Source organism: Dendrobates tinctorius, unplaced genomic scaffold, assembly GCF_039654945.1.
Source record: "Dendrobates tinctorius isolate UK_male_01 unplaced genomic scaffold, ASM3965494v1 ptg000011l, whole genome shotgun sequence".
Lineage (NCBI taxonomy): Eukaryota > Metazoa > Chordata > Amphibia > Anura > Dendrobatidae > Dendrobates > Dendrobates tinctorius.
The window spans coordinates 108,406,845-108,428,693 of record NW_027361679.1 but is presented as its reverse complement, the minus strand read 5'-3'; the positions used below and the strand labels follow the sequence as shown (position 1 = coordinate 108,428,693).

Below are 21,849 nucleotides of genomic sequence, written 5' to 3'. Positions count from 1 at the left end.
ACCCTTTGATTCATGTTCTTTTATTAGATGTATTGAATTTTGAATAAAATTACCATTTTTATATACCTCCCTTGAGTGGTGTGTTTTGGGTACTTTGTATCCGCTCTCAAACTTCATACGGTATTATGGGCACCACATAGTCCTCCATACAGTATATGGGCACCACATAGTCCTCCATACAGAATTATGGGCACCACATACAGTTGTGGCCAAAAGTATTGACACCCCTGCAATTCTGTCAGATAATACTCAGTTTCTTCCTGAAAATGATTGCAAACACAAATTCTTTGGTATTCTCTTCATTTAATTTGTTTTAAATGAAAAAACACAAAACAGAATGAAGCAAAAAGCAAAAGATTGATTATTTCACACAAAACTCCAAAAATGGGCCAGACAAAAGTATTGGCACCCTCAGCCCAATACTTGGTTGCACAACCTTTAGCCAAAATAACTGCGACCAACCGCTTCCGGTAACCATCAATGAGTTTCTTACAATGCTCTGCTGGAATTTTAGACCATTCTTCTTTGACAAACTGCTCCAGGTCCCTGATATTTGAAGGGTGCCTTCTCCAAGCTGCCCTTTTTAGATCTCTCCACAGGTGTTCTATGGGATTCAGGTCTGGACTCATTGCTGGCCACCTTAGAAGTCTCCAGTGCTTTCTCTCAAACCATTTTCTAGTGCTTTTTGAAGTGTGTTTTGGGTCATTGTCCTGCTGGAAGACCCATGACCTCTGAGGTAGACCCAGCTTTCTCACACTGGGCCCTACATTATGCTGCAAAATTTGTTGGTAGTCTTCTGACTTCATAATGCCATGCACACGGTCAAGCAGTCCAGTGCCAGAGGCAGCAAAGTGGTAGGACTGTGCAGGACATTTTCTTGCAGAAATCCAATGTGCCAGTCAGGAGAACTGTAACATAGAAGTCAAATACAAATCAGGATGGAAGTGCACTGGGGGCATGGAGGAAGAAATCAGAGTGCAGTGACACGCCCCCTGTGCACTTTCAAGCTAATTTGCATATGGCTGTTATGTTTCAGCTCTCTTTTCATCACTCACATGGACAGTGAGGGTGGGGGGGTTCCTCATTCCTGTGGTGATTGAGGGTTACTCCATCATTTACCTTACATTTATCTATGGATGCGCCTTACGTCCTCATATGTAGAATCCCCATATAATGATCATTAATCCCATTTACAGACGTCTTGTCATTTCTCCCTTATATTGCTGTATTATGTATGTTGGATTAATATCGTCTAATACATTTTACACCTTCATCGTTTTATCACTATTTTAGAAATAACTTCGCTGGTGGATCCTGACAGTGTGATCTGTGAGATCCCGGAGATCGAAGAATCACAGATCATGGGGTGTGAATGACAGGTCCAGTGTTATCCCCATATAACCACGGAACATCTCTATTCTAAGAGGAGATGACATTTATTACATAATAGCATTTATATTAAAGGGAATCTGTCACCAGGTTTTTGCTCCCATCTGAGAGCAGCATGATGTAGGGACTGAGAAACTGATTCCAGAGATATATCCATTACCTTACTGGGTGCAGCAGCTGTGATACAATCAGTATTTTCTCTGCTGTACATATGGCAGAACTCTAAATGCTGAGCCCTGTATAACCCTGCACACACCAGTGATTGGCAGCTTTACATACATAAGCTGCCCACACCAGTGATTGGAGCGTTCTGTATATAACCCTGCCCCCACAAGTGATTGGCAGTACATGGTATAGGCAGAAATATGCTAATCAGTGGTGGCGGGGTTACACAGAGCAAGGACTATATGGAACGAGACAGATAGTCCTCTAGTGATAATCTCTTGCTGATAAAACACTGATTTTATTGAAACAACAACAAGTAGCGGTTGTTTTCAACATGGCACATCATTTGTAGAGTAACTATTGGTGCATCTGTGAATGCAGGTTTAGTCTTTCCTGATTTATGTATTTGGGGATTTAGTGACATCTTCCACATATTAATGACATATATTATTTCTATCAGGAAACAGCAGAAGGCGACAAAGAAGAGCAAAATGTCATCCCGGAAATCCCTGACCTTAATAGGAGTCAGCCGGAGCTGAACAGCGATCTGATTACAGGTGAGCCGATCACCCAACCTTCTACAGGGAATATCCAGATATTACAGGGAGCAGGGAATAATGGCAGATTTACTCTTCCCACTCGGTGTAATGGGAACCTGTCAGCACACGTCACATATGGGAGTAGTGGTAGGACTGTGCAGGACATTTTCTTGCAGAAATCCAATGTGCCAGTCAGGAGAACTGTAACATAGAAGTCAAATACAAATCAGGATGGAAGTGCACTGGGGGCGTGGAGGAAGAAATCAGAGTGCAGTGACACGCCCCCTGTGCACTTTCAAGCTAATTTGCATATGGCTGTTATGTTTCAGCTCTCTTTTCATCACTCACATGGACAGTGAGGGTGGGGGGGTTCCTCATTCCTGTGGTGATTGAGGGTTACTCCATCATTTACCTTACATTTATCTATGGATGCGCCTTACGTCCTCATATGTAGAATCCCCATATAATGATCATTAATCCCATTTACAGACGTCTTGTCATTTCTCCCTTATATTGCTGTATTATGTATGTTGGATTAATATCGTCTAATACATTTTACACCTTCATCGTTTTATCACTATTTTAGAAATAACTTCGCTGGTGGATCCTGACAGTGTGATCTGTGAGATCCCGGAGATCGAAGAATCTGCTGATGTAAGTATCACTGATCATGGGGTGTGAATGACAGGTCCAGTGTTATCCCCATATAACCACGGAACATCTCTATTCTAAGAGGAGATGACATTTATTACATAATAGCATTTATATTAAAGGGAATCTGTCACCAGGTTTTTGCTCCCATCTGAGAGCAGCATGATGTAGGGGCTGAGACACTGATTCCAGAGATATATCCATTACCTTACTGGGTGCAGCAGTTTTGATACAATGACTATTTTCTCTGCTGCAGATTTTGCAGTGCTCTGAATTCTGAGCCCTGTATAACCCTGCCCACACCAGTGATTGGCTGCTTTCTATGTATAACCCTGCCTGCACAACTGATTGGCAGCTTTCTGTATATAAGCCAACCCACAACAGTGATTGGATCTTTCTGTATATCACCTCTCCCACAAGTGATTGGCAGTACATGGTGTAGGCAGAAATATGCTCAGCGTCGGACTGGCCCACCGGAGAACCGGTGGATTCTCCGGTGGGCCCTGACATCTGGTGGGCCCTGGCACCTGCAGGCATACAGGGCCAGCAGTTGCCTAGGGCCCCCGCTGCTCCAGGGGCCCCCAGCCAGTGGTGTGTCGCACACCATGCAGCTGCTATGGGGGCCCCTGCCAGCGGAGTAGCAGGGGGTGTCAGGAGGCAGGAGCCCCTGTCCCCGCTGCTAAAGAGAAATGAATATTCACTGCGAAGCAGTGCATATCATTTCAGGTCTCCACACCCCCAGAGGCCCCGCCCCCAGCCCAGTAAGCTGCTCTGCATCAGGGCCGGCGCCGCCCTCAGTCCTCTCTGCTCCTGGCTCACAGCCAGTGCGCGATGACGTCACTACATCGCGCACCCGCTGTGTGTCTGGCAGAGGGGGCAGCTCCTGACACTGAAGCCGGGATCAGCGTGGGAGCGAGGAGGAGAGGTGAGTATTGTGTTTTGCTTTTTTTATATCTCTCTCGCTCTCTATCTATCTATCTCTATATATCTCTCTCTCTATCTCTCTTATATCTATCTATCTTTCTATCTCTATCTATTATCTCTATCTATCTATCTCTATCTATCTCTATCTATTATCTATATCTATCTATTTCTATATCTATCTCTATCTATCGCTCTATCTTTATATCTATCTTTCTATCTCTACATCAATCTCTATATCTTTCTATATATATCTCTATATCTATCTATTATGTCTATCTATCTATCTCTATATCTATCTATCTTACTCTATCTATCTCTATATCTATTATCTCTATATTTATTATCTATCTAGCTACCATCTATATCTATCTATCTTTATCTATATATATATCTCTATCTAATATCTATATCTATCTATCTCTATACCTATCTATCTATTTATCTATCCGTTATCTATCTCTATATCTTTTCTCTGTATCTATCTATCTCTATCTCTCTCGCTATCTATCGCTCTATCTCTATCTCTATATCTATCTTTATATCTATATCTATATATCTATCTCTATCTATCTCTATATCTATCTCTATATCTATTTCTCTCTATATCTATCTCTATATCTCTCTCTATAGCTATCTATCTATATATCTCTATCTATCTCTCTGTATATCTATCTATCGCTCTATCTCTATATCTATCTTTCTATCTCTATATCTATATATATATTTCTCTATCTATTTATCTCTATATCTTTTCTCTGTATCTATCTCTCTCTATATCTATATCTATCTCTATATATATATATATCTATTATCTCTATATCTATATCTATTTCTCTCTATATCTCTCTCTATATCTATCTATCTATTTATCTCTATCTCTATATCTATCTCTCTGTATATCTATCTATCTTTCTATCTCTATATCTATCTATCTTTCTCTATCTATCTATTTATCTCTATCTATTATCTATATCTATCTCTATCTATCTATCGCTCTATCTCTATATCTATCTTTCTATCTCTACATCTATCTCTATATCTATATCTATATCTATCTATTATGTCTATCTATCTAGCAATCTCTATTATCTATATCTACCTATCTCTGTATCTTTCTATCTTACTCTATCTTTATATCTATCTGTTATCTCTATATTTATTATCTATCTTTATCTATCTATCTCTATCTATTATCTATATCTATCTCTCTATCTATTTATCGATCTCTGTATCTATCTATCTCTATCTCTCTCTCTCTATCTACCGCTCTCTCTGTCTCTATCTTTATATCTATATCTATCTATTATCTCTATATTTATTATCTATCTTTATCTATCTATCTCTATTATCTATATCTATCTCTCTATCTATTTATCGATCTCTGTATCTATCTCTCTCTCTATATCTCTCTCTCTATCTACCGCTCTCTCTATCTCTATCTATCTTTATATCTATCTATTATCTCTATATCTATATCTGTTTCTCTCTATATCTATCTCTATATCTCTCTCTATAGCTATTGTGGTGTGACAGGTGATCGCGTGGTTAATGGGAGATATGTCACATGGATGGATGCTCCCTGCGATGCAACCTGGAGTATTTTGTCTATAGTGTACATGAGCACTAAAGATGTCATTTAGTGCACTGGTCCAGGTAGCTATGAGAGATGGGAGGGTCTGGCTACCCATATTGCTTCACCTTTGGGTGAGGGTGCGGACTGTACTCCGTTTTGCCTGAAGATATGTGTATGTTCAGGACTTGTGGTGAGGTCCTGACCATGTGACCAGCTCATGTGATCCATACCTCACCTATGGGTGTGGTTACAGGGCTATGTAATTAAGGTGTTTGGCACATGTGAGGGAGACTGTGAGGAAGTCTGGCAGAGTGTGGACAGACTTCCATGTGTCCAGGTGGGACACTACAGAGAGTGGTCTGTGTTCCAAGGAAGGAGAAGCCTTCCTGTGTCTGCGGCTGCAGATAGAGCGCTGCTCTGGACATTGCCCTGACCTGTGTGCACAGGACCTGAGGGAACACAGCCCAGCTAAGGACTGTTTATGTGCTGTCTCTGGTTTATGGAGTAATAAACCCGGTGAAATTTTAAAGGAACGTGCCTCATGTTTGACTCCCGCCGCACCTAAGCGAGTCGAATCCTTACAATTGGTGACAGACTGCGGGCAGCGATTCCCAGGAGCACAGACGGTATGGAAAATCGTGAGTAATACTGACCGAGGTCAGAGGAAATGACTGTATGGAGATTTGTGGGATGCCTATGAGGAGAAGAGGTACCCGAGAACCTGTGTGGCTGACACCAGCAGGTAACGGACAGGAATCCGTGTTGCACCGACCTAGTGTCAGTGAGAGACTGTGCTTGTGTTTTTTTTTTTCCCTTTTCCTCGCTTCTCTGCAAAAAAAAAAAAAAAAAAATCCTGAAAGTGCTTGCTGTGGCTCAGTACGCTCACGAAGGTCTCGCAGCGCGGGGACCTGATGTTTTTTCTTTTTGGGATCTCCTATTTGAGCATTGGTAGCAGACGCTGTCTGTCTACACCATCCTGCTGCAGCTTTATTGCATATGACTAAGCGGATACAGTAGTTGTGGCTTTACACAACTATTAAGGGTGAGTACCCTGTATTATGTCCTTATACCCATTATACCTGCACTGGTAAGGCCCTATGGGCGCGCTTTTGTGGTTTTTTTATCTTTGAGGGTGACAAGTGGCTTCCGGTGGATCGGCGGGTCCTCGAAGATGACGCAGCAGGAGCTGCAGAAACACCAGCAGCTGCTTGTGAGCGACGGCAGGAGCTGGGGCAGTGCCAGAAGGAATTGGTGTGGTGTCGTGCTTAAAGGGCCAGTACCAGAAAAAGGCATAAACTGTACTGTGTGAACTGTGGCCTAAGAGGTTCTGCAGGACAGACATGGGGAAATCCCGTAAAGGGGTGGAGTCCCAAAAGGGGGCGTTGGCCCAAATCGGGGAGGTAGCCCGTAAAGGGGTGGAGTCCCAAAAGGGGGCGGTGGCCCAAATCGGGGTGGTAGCCCGTAAAGGGGTGGAGTCCCCAAAGGGGGCGGTGGCCCAAATTGGGGTGGTAACCCAAAATGGGGTGGAGTCCCGGGAGGGGGCGGCAACCCAAAGCAGGGTGGTGGTCCAGAAAGGGGCCAAGTTTGAAGAAGTGACAGCACTGGGTGACTCAGTAGGTACGTCTGGAGTACCGCAGTGTATGTGCAGGTCTTTTCCAGAATGTGGAATATCCTTTCCAGGTAGTAATGACGGACCACAGATGTGTACAGTGATGCTGCACCGGGAAGGAGCCTTTGGTCGGCTGGAATCAGAGAATCAGGTGACTCTGACAGGAACTCCTCTCACTTTCTCTCTGTCCGAGAAAAACGTCAGGGTTCGCTGTAAACACGGGGTCACGGTGAACTATGCAGTAGACAGAGTAGTGTTTGAGGGGACCAAAGGTGGTGAGTGCCAAGGGGGAGGGATACCACGGGACTTAGTCTATGCCTGGGAGAGGGGCCGGGACTTTGTTTTGTTTGATGACGTTTGGTCGGACGATGGAGATGCTTCGACTGTGGGGCCAGCGGACACTAAGATAGTGACGGCTCCTGACGTAGACAGGTCAGAGGTAGAACTGACCGGAAGGAGAAGGACATCTGCCCAACTTACGGACCTGACGTCTCGTGACATGACGGATGGTGGGCTGGGAGATGAGACGACTGTGAGTAGCTCGGTCAGTGAACCAACACTACAGTGCCCCTTCTGGCTGGATGGAGAACGGGTGATGGGATTGTTAGACCCTGGGAGTCCGGTATCTGTGCTAAAAACCACTCCTGGACGTTCTGGGACGGTGACGAGAGTGAATGGCTTTGGTGGGGACGATAAAGAACTTTTGACAGCATACCTCTACATTGACACGACTGAGAGTTCCACGTACCATGTAGTGACAGTAGACCCAGACTTACAGTATACTATGGTAATAGGGCGGGACTTAGAAGCCCTGTGGGACTGGTGGACAAAAGGAGAAGTGTCTGTTGATATAATGTGTATGGGAGGTAATGGTGTGAAAAGTCCGCCTCCTAAAGTTGACAGGCCTAAGTTAAACATGACCAGAGAGAACAGTGCGTCGGCCCCACTTACGGACATGATGTCACCTGACGGGTACCAGAGAGAGACTGATAGTGGTGTGGTAATTAAAAAGAGTGGACCTGACACCCGAACAGAGAGCAACATGAACATTTCCCATGCGGTGGGGTGTGACACAGGTACCAGGCGTGACTGTAATATGTTATTGCCAGTAGCAACCACTAGGGCTGAAGACAGTGTTTGTCAGACAGAAGCACGAATCCAGTGTAATGACAGTTTGCCCCAGGTAGAAGCGCACCTACGAGACTTGGAGCAAGGGCGCGAAGAGATGTGTCAGCAGCTGGCGAGGGTGTGTCTGAAGGTGGCGAGTCTGGAAGTCGCCAACTCCGCGCAGGTGGAGCGGTTGCACCACCTAGAGTCCGAGCTCTTGGCAGGCAAAGCACTGAGACAAGTGACTGAGCACAGAGTGGATGAGCTGGAGAAGGAAGTCTCTGAGCTCAGAGGTCACCTGTCAGCGTGTAAAACCATGAACAAGACCCTGTTGGAAGATATGGAGGTGCTCAGAGAGGCCCAAGAGAAGTATCAACAGGAGATTCTCAGGAGAGAGGATGAGCGTCGCTACCTGGCAGAGGAGCGAGATAAAGTTCTGCAAGAACTCAGTGGAGTAGGAAAAGGTCTTCTACGGGAGAAGTGGATGGGCGAAGACGTACAGCAGCCGTGCCCGCCTGATAGCAAGGCAGAACTGCCAAAGCCCATCTTGGAAAAGGGTCCTGAAGACTGTAAATCTCAGGAAGATGGTGAGCCAAGGGCTGCACAAGACAGTCATCCAATCGTGACAGATATCTTGAGGGAAGTGTCCGTAGGGAACCCAGAGCCATCTGTTCAGGGTGAGAGCAAGTCCACGACCTTCAAGGTTGTAATTGATGTACCAGAAGACATGCAGGAAGCCTGTGCTGAGGAAGGTGTGCATGAGGCCTTTAGGAAGGCTATAGAAGCATGTAGTGTGATCTGGGCACCAGAGACGAAGCAGCTGGTCATACTGTCATCTAAGGAAGTCACAAGGAAGCGGGTTACTATCCTGAGGGATATGCATCTACAATGCCTCCGCACAAGGCAGATGATCCTGTTGGGAAAAAAAGAAGCCGCTCGATGTCTAGAGTGTGCGAGGAAAGTTCAAAGTCAGCAGGGCATTGCAGAAGACATCATTCAAGTGCCCAGAGGTCTGGTGAGGAAAGTCATGGGAAGGTTTGGGAAAGTGATGCAGGACATGGTGAACAGGTCTGGCGTGATGAGAGTGAGGATTCCGGCTAATGACGAAACCCAGGACAAGGGTGATGATAGGATGGTTCCATTCCTCGTTGTTGGGTCCATGGAGAGCCTTGGGAATATCCGGATGCTCCTGGAGTATCGCGTGTCATACCTGAAAGAAGTAGAGCAGCTAAGACTTGAGAGGAAGCAGATCAGTAGAGAGCTGGAGGAAATGGAAAGAAGATGGCCGCCTCCTTCAACTCGCAGTATAGAAAGGCAAAGAGGTTCACTTAAGACTGGAAGTCCTAAAGATGGAGATAAGAGAGTACATAGAGATAAATGGAAGGGCTGCTCTCGGGACCTTATAGACCTTAGGAGTAATGGCCAGCAGAGAGAGGACAGTAGGTGGCCTGATGGAAGAGGAAGTAGTGATGCCTCAGTTAGCTCAGAGCTGAGTGACCTAGGCAGGAGACCCTGTAGAAGACGTGGTGACAAAGAGTCAGTCCAGATAAGAGGTATGGGGGCAAGGGAGTCGCAACACCATACTGACCGCCAGGGATGCGGGTGGTCTGACGTGGGCCCATCTTTATCAAAGAACAAGACAGAGTCGGATAAGGGACGCCTACTGAAGAGTTCACTAGCAGGGCCTGACTTTGATAGACGATTTGACTGGCAGAGACGACCGATAAGGATCTCTGGTCGAGTAATAGAAAGTGCCAAGCCCCACGGCTTTAGGCAGAGGAGGGGGATATGTGGTGTGACAGGTGATCGCGTGGTTAATGGGAGATATGTCACATGGAGGGATGCTCCCTGCGATGCAACCCGGAGTATTTTGCCTATAGTGTACATGAGCACTAAAGATGTCATTTAGTGCACTGGGTGCGGAATGTACTCCATTTTGCCTGAAGATATGTGTATGTTCAGGACCTGTGGTGAAGTCCTGACCATGTGACCAGCTCATGTGATCCATACCTCACCTATGGGTGTGGTTACAGGGCTATGTAATTAAGGTGTTTGGCACATGTGAGAGAGACTGTGAGGAAGTCTGGCAGAGTGTGGACAGACTTCCATGTGTCCAGGTGGGACACTACAGAGAGTGGTCTGTGTTCCAAGGAAGGAGAAGCCTTCCTGTGTCTGCGGCTGCAGATAGAGCGCTGCTCTGGACATTGCCCTGACCTGTGTGCACAGGACCTGAGGGAACACAGCCCAGCGAAGGACTGTTTATGTGCTGTCTCTGGTTTATGGAGTAATAAACCCTGTGAAATTTTAAAGGAACGTGCCTCATGTTTGACTCCCGCCGCACCTAAGCGAGTCGAATCCTTACACTATCTCTATATCTATCTATATATTATCTCTCTATCTATCTATCTATCTATCTCTATATCTATCTATCTCTATATCTATCTGTTATCTCTATATCCATATCTATCTCTATATCTATCTATCTCTATATCTATCTGTTATCTCTATATCCATATCTATCTCTATATCTATCTATCTCTATATCTATCTTTCTATCTAACACTATATCTCTATATCTATCTCTATATCTCATTATCTATCTATCTCTATCTCTCTCTCTTTATCTATCTATTGATCTATCCATCTATCTCTATATCTATCTATCTATCCATCTATCTAGCTAGCTATCTCTATCTATCTCTATATCTCTCTCTATATCTATCTATCTTTCTAACTCTATATCTGTCTATCTCTATACATATCTCTATCTAGCTATTATCTCTATATCTATCTGTCTCTATATCTATCTATCTCTATATCTATCTGTTATCTCTATATCCATATCTATCTCTATATCTATCTATCTATCTATCTATCTCTATATCTATCTTTCTATCTAACACTATATCTCTATCTATCTCTATATCTCATTATCTATCTATCTATCTCTATCTCTCTCTCTTTATCTATCTATCTATTGATCTATCCATCTATCTCTATATCTATCTCTATATCTATCTATTACATCTATCTATTATCTCTATTATCTATATCTATCTATCCATCTATCTATCTAGCTATCTCTATCTCTCTCTATATCTATCTTTCTAACTCTATATCTGTCTATCTCTATACATATCTCTATATCTAGCTATTATCTCTATATCTATCTCTATATCTATCTTTCTATATCTATCTATTATCTCTATATCTATCTATCTCTATATATATCTCTATATCTATTTTTATTTATAGCCATCTATCTATATATATTTATCTCTATATCTATCTATATATGTCTATATTATTATTATTATTATTATTATTTCTGTATATCTCTCTATATCTTTCTATCTATAGCTATGTATCTCTATATCTATCTATCTATCTATCTATCCATTATCTATTTTCTGTCTATCTCTATATCTATCTACCTATCGATCTATCTATCTATATTTTTTTTTCTATATCTATCTTTATATCTATCTCTATCTATCTCTATCTATCTCTATCTATCTCTATGAATCTTTCTATCTATATCTATCCATTATCTACTTTCTATCCATTATCTACTATCTATCTCTATATCTATCTATTTCTACATCTATCTTTCTATCTATATCTATCTAACTCTATATCTATATATCTATATAGCATTATACCCTATGAGGAGGCAGCATTATACCCTATGAGGAGGCAGCATTATACCCTATGAGGAGGCAGCATTATACCCTATGAGGAGGCAGCATTATACCCTATGAGGAGGCAGCATTATACCCTATGAGGAGGCAGCATTATACCCTATGAGGGGGGCAGCATTATTCCCTATGAGGGGGGCAGTATTATACCCTATGAGGAGGCAGCATTATACTTTATGAGGAGGGCAGCATTATACCCTATGAGGGGGGCAGTATTATACCCTATGAGGGGGGGCAGCATTATACCCTATGAGGGGGGGCAGCATTATACCCTATGAGGAGGCAGCATTATACCCTATGAGGGGGGCAGTATTATACCCTATGAGGGGGGCAGTATTATACCCTATGAGGGGGGCAGTATTATACCCTATGAGGGGGGCAGTATTATACCCTATGAGGGGGGCAGTATTATACCCTATGAGGGGGGCAGTATTATACCCTATGAGGGGGGCAGTATTATACCCTATGAGGGGGGCAGTATTATACCCTATGAGGGGGTGCATTATTATACCCTATGAGGAGGCAGCATTATACCCTATGAGGGGGTGCATTATTCCCTATGAGGGGGGCAGTATTATACCCTATGAGGGGGGCAGTATTATACCCTATGAGGGGGGCAGTATTATTCCCTATGAGGGGGGCAGTATTATACCCTATGAGGGGGGCAGTATTATACCCTATGAGGGGGGCAGTATTATACCCTATGAGGGGGGCAGTATTATACCCTATGAGGGGGGCAGTATTATACCCTATGAGGGGGGCAGTATTATACCCTATGAGGGGGGCAGTATTATACCCTATGAGGGGGGCAGTATTATACCCTATGAGGGGGGCAGTATTATACCCTATGAGGGGGGCAGTATTATACCCTATGAGGGGGGCAGTATTATACCCTATGAGGGGGTGCATTATTATACCCTATGAGGAGGCAGCATTATACCCTATGAGGGGGTGCATTATTCCCTATGAGGGGGGCAGTATTATACCCTATGAGGGGGCAGCATTATACCCTATGAGGAGGCAGCATTATTCCCTATGAGGGGGGCAGTATTATACCCTATGAGGAGGCAGCATTATACCCTACGAGGAGGGCAGCATTATTCCCTATGACAGGGTGCATTATACCCTATGAGGGGGGCAGTATTATACCCTATGAGGGGGGCAGTATTATACCCTATGAGGGGGCAGCATTATACCCTATGAGGGGGTGCATTATTCCCTATGACGGGGTGCATTGTTCCCTATGAGGGGGGCAGTATTATACCCTATGAGGGGGTGCATTATACCCTATGAGGGGGGCAGTATTATACCCTATGAGGGGGCAGCATTATACCCTATGAGGGGGTGCATTGTTCCCTATGAGGGGGGCAGTATTATACCCTATGAGGGGGTGCATTATTCCCTATGAGGGGGGCAGTATTATACCCTATGAGGGGGGCAGTATTATACCCTATGAGGGGGGCAGTATTATACCCTATGAGGGGGTGCATTATACCCTATGAGGGGGGCAGTATTATATTCTATGAGATGGCTGTATTATATTCTATGAGATGGCTGCATTATATTCTATGAGGGGTCTACATTATATTCTATGAGGGGGCTGCTTTATATTCTATGAGGGGGCTACCCCAACTCATGCTACATAATTAAGACATGTACAACCTTATATTATACCCGGATATTAGCGTGTTTTGCCGCACAATTGGTGGTCTGGTATTTAACTCTATGCAGCTACATAGTGGGCCCCAAGAATGATTTTCTCTGGTGGGCCCAAGGTGTTCCAGTCCGACGCTGAATATGCTAATCAGTGCTGGTGGGGTTACACAGAACAAGGACTACATGACACGAGATAGATAGTCCTCTAGTGATAATCTCCTGCTGATAAAACACTGATTTGATTTTATTGAAACAACCACAAGTAGCGGTTGTTCTCAACATGGCACATCATTTGTAGAGTTACTATTGGTGCATCTGTAAATGCAGGCTTAGTCTTTCCTGATTTATGTATTTGGGGATTTAGTGACATCTTCCACATATTAATGACATATATTATTTCTATCAGGAAACAGCAGAAGGCGACAAAGATGAGCAAAATGTCATCCCGGAAATCCCTGACACTAATGGGAGTCAGCCGGAGCTGATCAGCGATCTGATTACAGGTGAGCCGATCACCCAACCTTCTACCGGGAATATCCAGATATTACAGGGAACAGGGAATAATGGCAGATTTACTCTTCCCACTCGGTGTAATGGGAACCTGTCAGCACACGTCACATATGGGAGTAGTGGTAGGACTGTGCAGGACATTTTCCTCTAATATAAAGGAACCTGAATTTGGCAGAAATCCAATGTCTCAGATAGGAAAGAAATAATGTAGAAAACATATGCAAATCAGGATGGAAGTGCATTGGGGCGTAGAAGAAGTCAGTGCAGTGACACGCCCCCAGTGCACTTTCAGGTGTATTTGCATATCGCTGATGGGTTCCTCATTCATGTGGTAATTGGGGTTTCCTCCATCATTTACATGACATTTATCTGTCTATCAGAGGCGTAGCTAGGGGTTCAGCTCAGGAGGCGAAACATCTGTGAGGGCCCCTAACCAGGTTACCCTGACTACTAGTGCGGTGGCGTTAGACATTAGATTTTCACATTTCCAGCCCCATCTATTCCCAACCTGCACAAACTCCTCTTCCTGCTGATACCCCAATGCTTAGCCTCTGCTGCCGTATGTGTCCTTATTACTGCACCTGATACCCCAATACTGAGCCGCTGCTGCCTTATGTGTCCTTATTACTGCACCTGCTGTGTGGCACAAAAGCAGCACTCCTCTTACTACCCCATACAGTAATGCCACCACTGAGCCTTTTACATAGTAAAATGCCCCTTTTTTTACTCTAGATGGTAAAAATGCCACCTAGAAAATATTAATGCCATGAAAATGTTAATTGCCCCTAAAAAGTGATAATTTCTACATGTGCAACTTTGTTGGTCAAAATAGTTGAGTGCCCCTATAATAGTAATGCTAAAGTGCACATTTAATAATGTCCCCAGAGTCCCCTCTTGTACAGCCCCACTATGCACAGTATGGTGCCCCCATAGTTCCCCTAAGTACTGTATGATAGGCCCACATCTCCCCTATACACAGTATAATGCCCCCATAGTTCCCTATATACCATATGATAGGCCCACAGCTCCCCTATACACAGTATAATACCCCTACAGCTCCCCTATGCACAGTATGATAGGACACAGCTCCCCTATATACAGTATGATTCCCCTACAGCTCCCCTATACACAGTATAATACCCCTATAGCTCCCCTATGCACAGTATGATACCCCTTCAGTTCCCCTATATATGGTATGTTGGTCCCAAAGCTCCCCTATGCAATGTATAATTTACCCACAGCTCCCCTATACACAGTATGATGGGCTGAAAGCTCCTCTATACATAGCATGATGTCCTCAATACTCTCCCAAAACAGAGTATAATATCCCCCACAGTAGTCCTCACACTGTGTAATGGCCCTCACATTCGCTCCCAAACTGTATAATGGCCATCATATTAGCTTGCACACTGTATAATGGCCCCTACAGCACCCTCACACTATATGATGGAACCCTCAGTAGTCCTTAAACTGTATAACGGCCCTCACATTAGCTTCCACACTATATAATGGCCCTCACACTTTATGATGGACCTCTCAGAAGTTCTAACACTTTAGAATGGCCACTTCAGTAGACCCAACACTTTATGAGCCCCCATACTGTATGATTGCTCCCACATTAGCCCCCATATTGTATGACTGCCCCCCATATTAGCCCCCATATTGTATGATTGCCCTCACATTAGCCTCCATATTGTATGACTGCCCTCACATTATCCCCCATACTGTATGATTGCCCCCACATTAGCCCCCATATTGTATGATTGCCCTCATATTAGCCCCCATATTGTATGATTGCCCTCACATTAGCCTCCATATTGTATGACTGCCCTCACATTATCCCCCATACTGTATGATGGCCCTTACATTAGCCCCCATATTGTATGATTGCCCTCATATTAGCCCGCATATTGTATGATTGCCCTCACATTAGCCCCCATACTGTATGATGGCCCTTACATTAGCCCCATATTGTATGATGGCCCTTACATTAGCCCCCATATTGTATGATGGCCCTTACATTAGCCCCCATATTGTATGATTGCCCTCATATTAGCCCGCATATTGTATGATTGCCCTCACATTAGCCCCCATATTGTATGATTGCCCTCATATTAGCTCCCATATTGTATGATTGCCCTCACATTAGCCCCTATACTGTATGATGGCCCTTACATTAGTCCCCATAGTGTGCAATAAAACTCACACTTTATGTGCCCCCATAGTTGCCCCTACAATGTATGAGGGTTCCTCCACGTGAAGGTATGAAGGTCCCTCACATTGCATGGTGCCCCCACAGTCACACCAAAAAGTTTTAAAGTAAAATACAAAAACATCAGGTAGTCATCTAGTCCAGTATACTGATGAGACCACCGGGCAGACGAACGCACCATAAGCTCAGAGTGACACACAGGATGTCAGAATGCCGATGCATTCCGCGCCGTGATTCTGATGTCCTGTGAGTGCGCCTCGGTCACTGCATTATCCAGCTGTTCTGAAGGCCTCTGGCATAAAGTGATTTGGGGTCTACTGAATGGAGAGTGGCAGTGCGGGGAGATCATGTGTGTCGGCTCCACCGCAGAGATGAACTTTATCGGCATGTTCAGCTAAGATAAGGGAAGTTAACAGTAGCGTTAGCTCCAGGTGGGACCCTCTGAATGCGGGCCCCAGGCGACCGCACCCTCTGCCCCCCACCTCCCCGTGGGTAACTGCGCTACTGCTGTCTATGGATGCGCCGTCCATCCTCATATGTAGAATCCCCGTATGATGACCATTGATCCCATTTACAGACGTCTTGTCATTTCCCCCTTATATCGCTGTATGATGTATGTAGGATTAATATCAACTAATACTTTTTATTTCTTCATTATTTTATCACTATTTTAGAAATAACTTCCCTGGCGGATCCTGACAGTGTGATTTGTGAGATCCCAGAGATCCAAGAATCTGCTGATGTAAGTATCATAGAGGGAGATGTCTGTGTATCACTGATCATGGGGTGTGATTGACACATCCAGTATTATCCCCATATACCATGGGAGGTCCCCCTTATATAACATCCGTGTCTGCGGAGCATCTGGCTTGTATCAGTGCACATCAGTTGGGACATAATATCGGAGAAGTTTCTGTATCTGGAGCTTTTTTCCTGTGGCTTCTATTTCCTAATATCATTTCTTCCTTTTTTATAGAACTTGATGCAATCATTGATCCCAGCGAGACAGCCGCATATGGACGACTTTGAAACATACGATCTGATCAGCAGCGGAGCTTTTGGGTGAGATTTCTGTTGGCATAATCCCCATTTCTCAGGGTTCCCTATGACAATGCTTCAGCCTCTGTTCTCTGCCATTCAGTGTTATCATAGGGACATGATACGAGTCCACATCACTGTCCTCAATGTCACTATTCAGCTCCGTTATATATTATGTTATGGTGGGAGGATATTAAACGTCTTCTTACGGCAATTGGAGAACTTTCAGTTTAGATCAATTTTTATTTGGACTGAATAGTATCTACAGGTCAGTTATAGCGAATCTGCCCGGGATGAATTTCGGTAGATTCTCTAATCTATAATGTGACCTGATGAGGGCAGACAGGGCATTGTGCAGACCTCCCATCAGCTATGTAATGTTATTTCATGGCTTTCTAGATGTGGACTTCTGGTACTAAACATTAGTATAGAAGATCATATAATGACTTCTATAGACTCTTAATAAGGGTTCATTATAAACCATGGATTCTCTTTCTTTCCAGGGCCGTCTACTTAGTGCGCCATAAAGACTCACAACAGATCTTCGCGATGAAGAAAATGGACAAGAGGAACCTGGATGTGGAAGACGTCTTTCTGGAGCGGGACATCCTAACATTCGCAGATTGTCCCTTTGTGGTCTCCATGCTCTGCTCCTTCCCTACTAAATCTTACCTGTGTATGGTCATGGAGTATGTAGGAGGTAGGACACGTACATTGTAATATATTCACCCCATGTCTGCTGACATCGTATCACCTCTCATATCATTAGGATTGTCCCCGTGGATGGTTACATCCCACAGAGCATTTACTATAGGTTATGTATTACCAAGATGCCCAGAAAGTCATTGATCTGTGTGATCTCCCTATATGTCCGCACTGAGTACCTCAGTATCTCCAGATGTAGACGAGATGTGACATCACTTTATGTTATTAGTTACATGGCCGACATTTCACCCTAACATCAGCCTAATATTCTGTGCACTATACATTATATCTGTGTATATTGTCTCCTGCCCCAATGTCTCCGCTCACTTCCCATTATACTTCATGGTGATCTGATGTATAAACCTCTCACCGGTCATATTTCCTTTCTTCTATAGGTGGAGACTGCAGGACCCTCCTAAGCACCAAGGGTCCATTATCTGTCCCCTTGGCCCGCTTGTATTTTTCAGAAACAGTTGTTGCTGTAGAATACCTCCATAGCTATGGAGTAGTGCACAGAGATCTGAAGCCGGATAAGTAAGTGCCCCCTGTTGTATAATAAAGGGGAGGAATTATAGCTTATTATTACACAGTCAGTGAGGCTAAAACCATCTTTTCTTTCACAGCCTCCTGATAACTTCTACTGGACACATCAAAGTCACCGATTTTGGACTTTTAAAAGTTGGTCTCATGATTCCAAAAACCAACACCCACAAGGAATCAGTGGTGGACATCTCCAAAGAGTTCCAATACAAAGAGGTCGGCATCACTTACAGGAACTTAGCTTGTTTGTTAAATCTCATCATACTATTGTCTCTTCCCTGTGTTCTTCATTTCTAGAGAACTTTTCTACTGATATTTTATCTTCTGCTATTGTGTTTTTATGGAGAGAACTTGTCACAATAATCATTTCATTGATTCTCTCCTCAATCCTCTCTTTATTTATAGATCTGTGGCACCCCACATTACATGGCCCCTGAGGTCTTCCTGAAAGAAGGCTACGGAAGACCTGTGGACTGGTGGGCAATGGGAATCATCCTGCATGAATTTCTTTTGGGATTTGTTTCATTTGATGAAAATACCCTAGCTGAGCTTTATAAAACTGGCCTAATTAGTAAGTAGAATAATCTGATCTTTGCCTTGACTGATTACATTGGTTTAGTTATTTCCTTTATCTTACAGTCCAATACAGAGTTTTTATTTTCTGTAATTTTATATATAACAGGAGACATCATTTATGATTTGGATCACGCTCCTCCCCGTGATGCTCAAAATCTCATCAATGAGCTGCTCAGAAGAGATCCGGCACAAAGACTTGGGACAGGTAACATATATAATAGCATTAATATTTATTCATTACACTGAGGACGTATTGCTTATGTCCATGAAATCTCTATCAGCTTGCCTATTTCTAGATCTCCATACTATGACTTCCAATCTGATCCTTTCATGTTGGCTCAGTTATGTCAATAGTTCAGATTAAAATAAAATGTTTAGATATGGAACAGTCTATGACAATCTGCATCACTTCTGCTTTTCTTTTTCCAGGAGGATCATTTGAGATCAAGAGTCATCCGTTCCTGAGTGACACAGACTTTGACCATCTTCTAAGTCAGAAGCCGGAGTACATTCCTCAGCTTGTGTCAGATGTGGACACCAGCTTATTTACCATTAAGTAGGAGACATCATCAAGACTTAACAAATGTTTGTCTCATCTTCCCTAACATGTGACAATCGGTTCCCATTAATTTTAGTGATTAATGGCGACTATGTTATACTGAAAACCTCTAATAATGCTTTATTACCTATGTTTTGTAGAGCACTCTAGTGTAAGCAAACATCTGGTTGAGGATGAGGAGGACACGAGTAAGGACAATGAGAGTCTGGATTTACAAAATTTTATATCATCTTCTGAAAGGCTTTCTAAAGTAAGTATATGATCAGTAAATCCAGAATATGTAAAAAAAACCTCTAAAAGTAAAAGAAAAGTATTTAGTTGCTTATTTTTGTCTGTATTTAGCTCTGTACCCCTTCTACCGGGATGATGAATGATGAGGATCCCAAGTCCCATCTAGAGTGTACCGTTGGATCGAGCATAAACGACTCCGAACTGTGAGTAGATTATATGATCATTACTGAGAGCCCCAGGCTGATATATGAGCACAACACCAAATATAGGACATAAATACCATACTATCAAATGCAGCATACACAGCCCCATGATTAGCGGTCATTGCAGTTTTGGCTTCAGAAACCACTGGCAATGACAGTCCATAACCGCGGCCAGTCATTCTTTCTTACTGTTGCCCACACTGTAGGAGAGATGTAGTATTACATGTCAGCCATTCTTGGTAGTTGTTTTCTGCTCTGATCAATAGAAGGTAGTTTTGAGCAGGAGATCTTCCTCACTATGACTTCCATATGTCTTATTGGGTCTTATAGTTGATGTTCTTATACTGAGACAATCCATTGTATACTACAACTGCATTAACTTGTGATTTACACACTTTTTCTTTTTCCAAACAGGCAGAAAGAATCTTTGCATGGATCTGATAGAAACGATGCTATAAGCAGCTTGCCATCTTTGTCCCCAGTGTCAGGTATGTACATGTCTGTAGCACCAAAAATGGAAATCAAAACTCAAATATTTCCACATAGTTTTTCTGTAATCGGTCTCCTATGTTATCCATGTTTCACGGATCCCAATTATATTGCCCATGGGCCCATACTGTATCTCTAATTCCCTAATGTTGGACAGTTTTACCAGATTATCAGGACTATATGAGACAGTGCTAGAACAATTCTACTATATACAGGAAAGATACAAAGCTGATCCCATAAGAATATGTTGAAACTGAGGTTTTTTTTTTTTTCTTTTGGATCAGAAGTTCCAGCTGAGGAGGAAAGAAAATCTGAAGACAATGTGAAAAAGGGGAAAAAGAGACGAGGTAAGTGTGAGAATCAGCTCCATGTTGTGTGATGTCGGTCAGTGGGAATCATTCATGTGGAGCAGATGTCATCTGTCAGTGATGGGATTATCACATGTATGATGGCTGACAATGATGCCTGACCTCTGTGTGATAATATTCCTCTGCCATCCAGCCACAGTGACCGCACAGTAGTATCATGTCATATGGAGTCCCATCACTTACATTATATTTACTTCTCTTCTCATAGGTTCCATCTTCCGCCGGATCTTATTATCCTGCCGGCGTGGATTATCCAGGGCTGCTCGAGTATTACGCAAATGTCACTGTTGCCCAGAACCATCTGAAAGACAGGACACCTAAGTATCGAGCACCCTGAAGTCCAGCAGATCCACCATCACTGCTGGACCTCTTTACAAGCGGGACTAACTCCTAGCCGTGGTCTACGGACCAAACATTGGGCATGGGCAGGGCATTGGGGGCAGATCCCAAGTGCGCTCAACCATGTGAAATAGCTTACGCTCAGGAACATTGAGGGATAGCGCTATCGGATAGCTCTATCCGTTCATTTCCTTTAGGAATAGAGCTATGGGATAGCTCTACCCGTGCACTTTCTTCATGGATAGCGCTATCGAATAGCTCTACCCGAACAGTATTAAGGACAGAGCTTTTTCATACACACATTGATTCTGTTCCTATTTTTAACCATCCCTTATCTTTCTATGCTAATTTTAATTAAAATTAAAAAAATTCTAAGTTTACTTAATTTTTTTTTCACATTTATTAAACTTATCTATGTATTTTGTTATGTGATAATATTCAGTACATATACAGATACTGGCCGTTGGCCGAACCTTATACTACAAACACTTATTACCTTTTGTGTCCAACATTTTACTTATGAATTGTGCCCCTAAAGACAACTAAAATACAGGAAACCTCCACATCTTGCTCTCACAAGTCCAGCAGATCCACCATCACTGCTGGACCTGTATAGAAGGACCTTCACCATCTACCTGTGGCTTTCTGTTATATCTCTACCCGGACATGTATCACCTCTGTCACCAGGCTCTGCGGTAATCCTACTGCTCGCCTGACTGGGTTCTTACTGGTATCTGACCCCGGCTGCCATCCTGACTATGATTTCGA

The 21,849-nt window shown here is 43.4% G+C and overlaps 1 protein-coding gene across 1 annotated transcript; it reads left to right on the top strand.

The window, feature by feature from the left end:
• Positions 1-5,451: 5,451 nt before the first annotated feature.
• Positions 5,452-19,814, top strand: LOC141049518 (microtubule-associated serine/threonine-protein kinase 3-like). Its single transcript, XM_073546066.1, has 12 exons — positions 5,452-7,001; positions 13,718-13,814; positions 16,708-16,775; positions 17,010-17,095; positions 17,575-17,771; positions 18,172-18,310; positions 18,400-18,532; positions 18,722-18,887; positions 18,999-19,097; positions 19,322-19,448; positions 19,592-19,701; positions 19,794-19,814. The coding sequence occupies exons 1-11, from the start codon at positions 6,582-6,584 to the stop codon at positions 19,599-19,601; spliced, it is 1,542 nt and encodes a 513-aa protein (XP_073402167.1). The 5' UTR covers positions 5,452-6,581; the 3' UTR covers positions 19,602-19,701; positions 19,794-19,814.
• The last annotated feature ends 2,035 nt before the right edge of the window (positions 19,815-21,849 follow it).

What these genes read in the sequence shown, in the direction of transcription:
- LOC141049518 (XM_073546066.1), top strand. Translation starts at nt 6,582, where the DNA reads ATGGGGAAATCCCGTAAAGGGGTGGAGTCCCAAAAGGGGGCGTTGGCC. An exon ending in ATCAGCAGCGGAGCTTTTGG is followed by an intron (nt 17,096 to 17,574) that starts GTGAGATTTCTG and finishes CTTTCTTTCCAG; the next exon opens with GGCCGTCTACTTAGTGCGCC. An exon ending in TTATAAAACTGGCCTAATTA is followed by an intron (nt 18,888 to 18,998) that starts GTAAGTAGAATA and finishes TATATATAACAG; the next exon opens with GAGACATCATTTATGATTTG.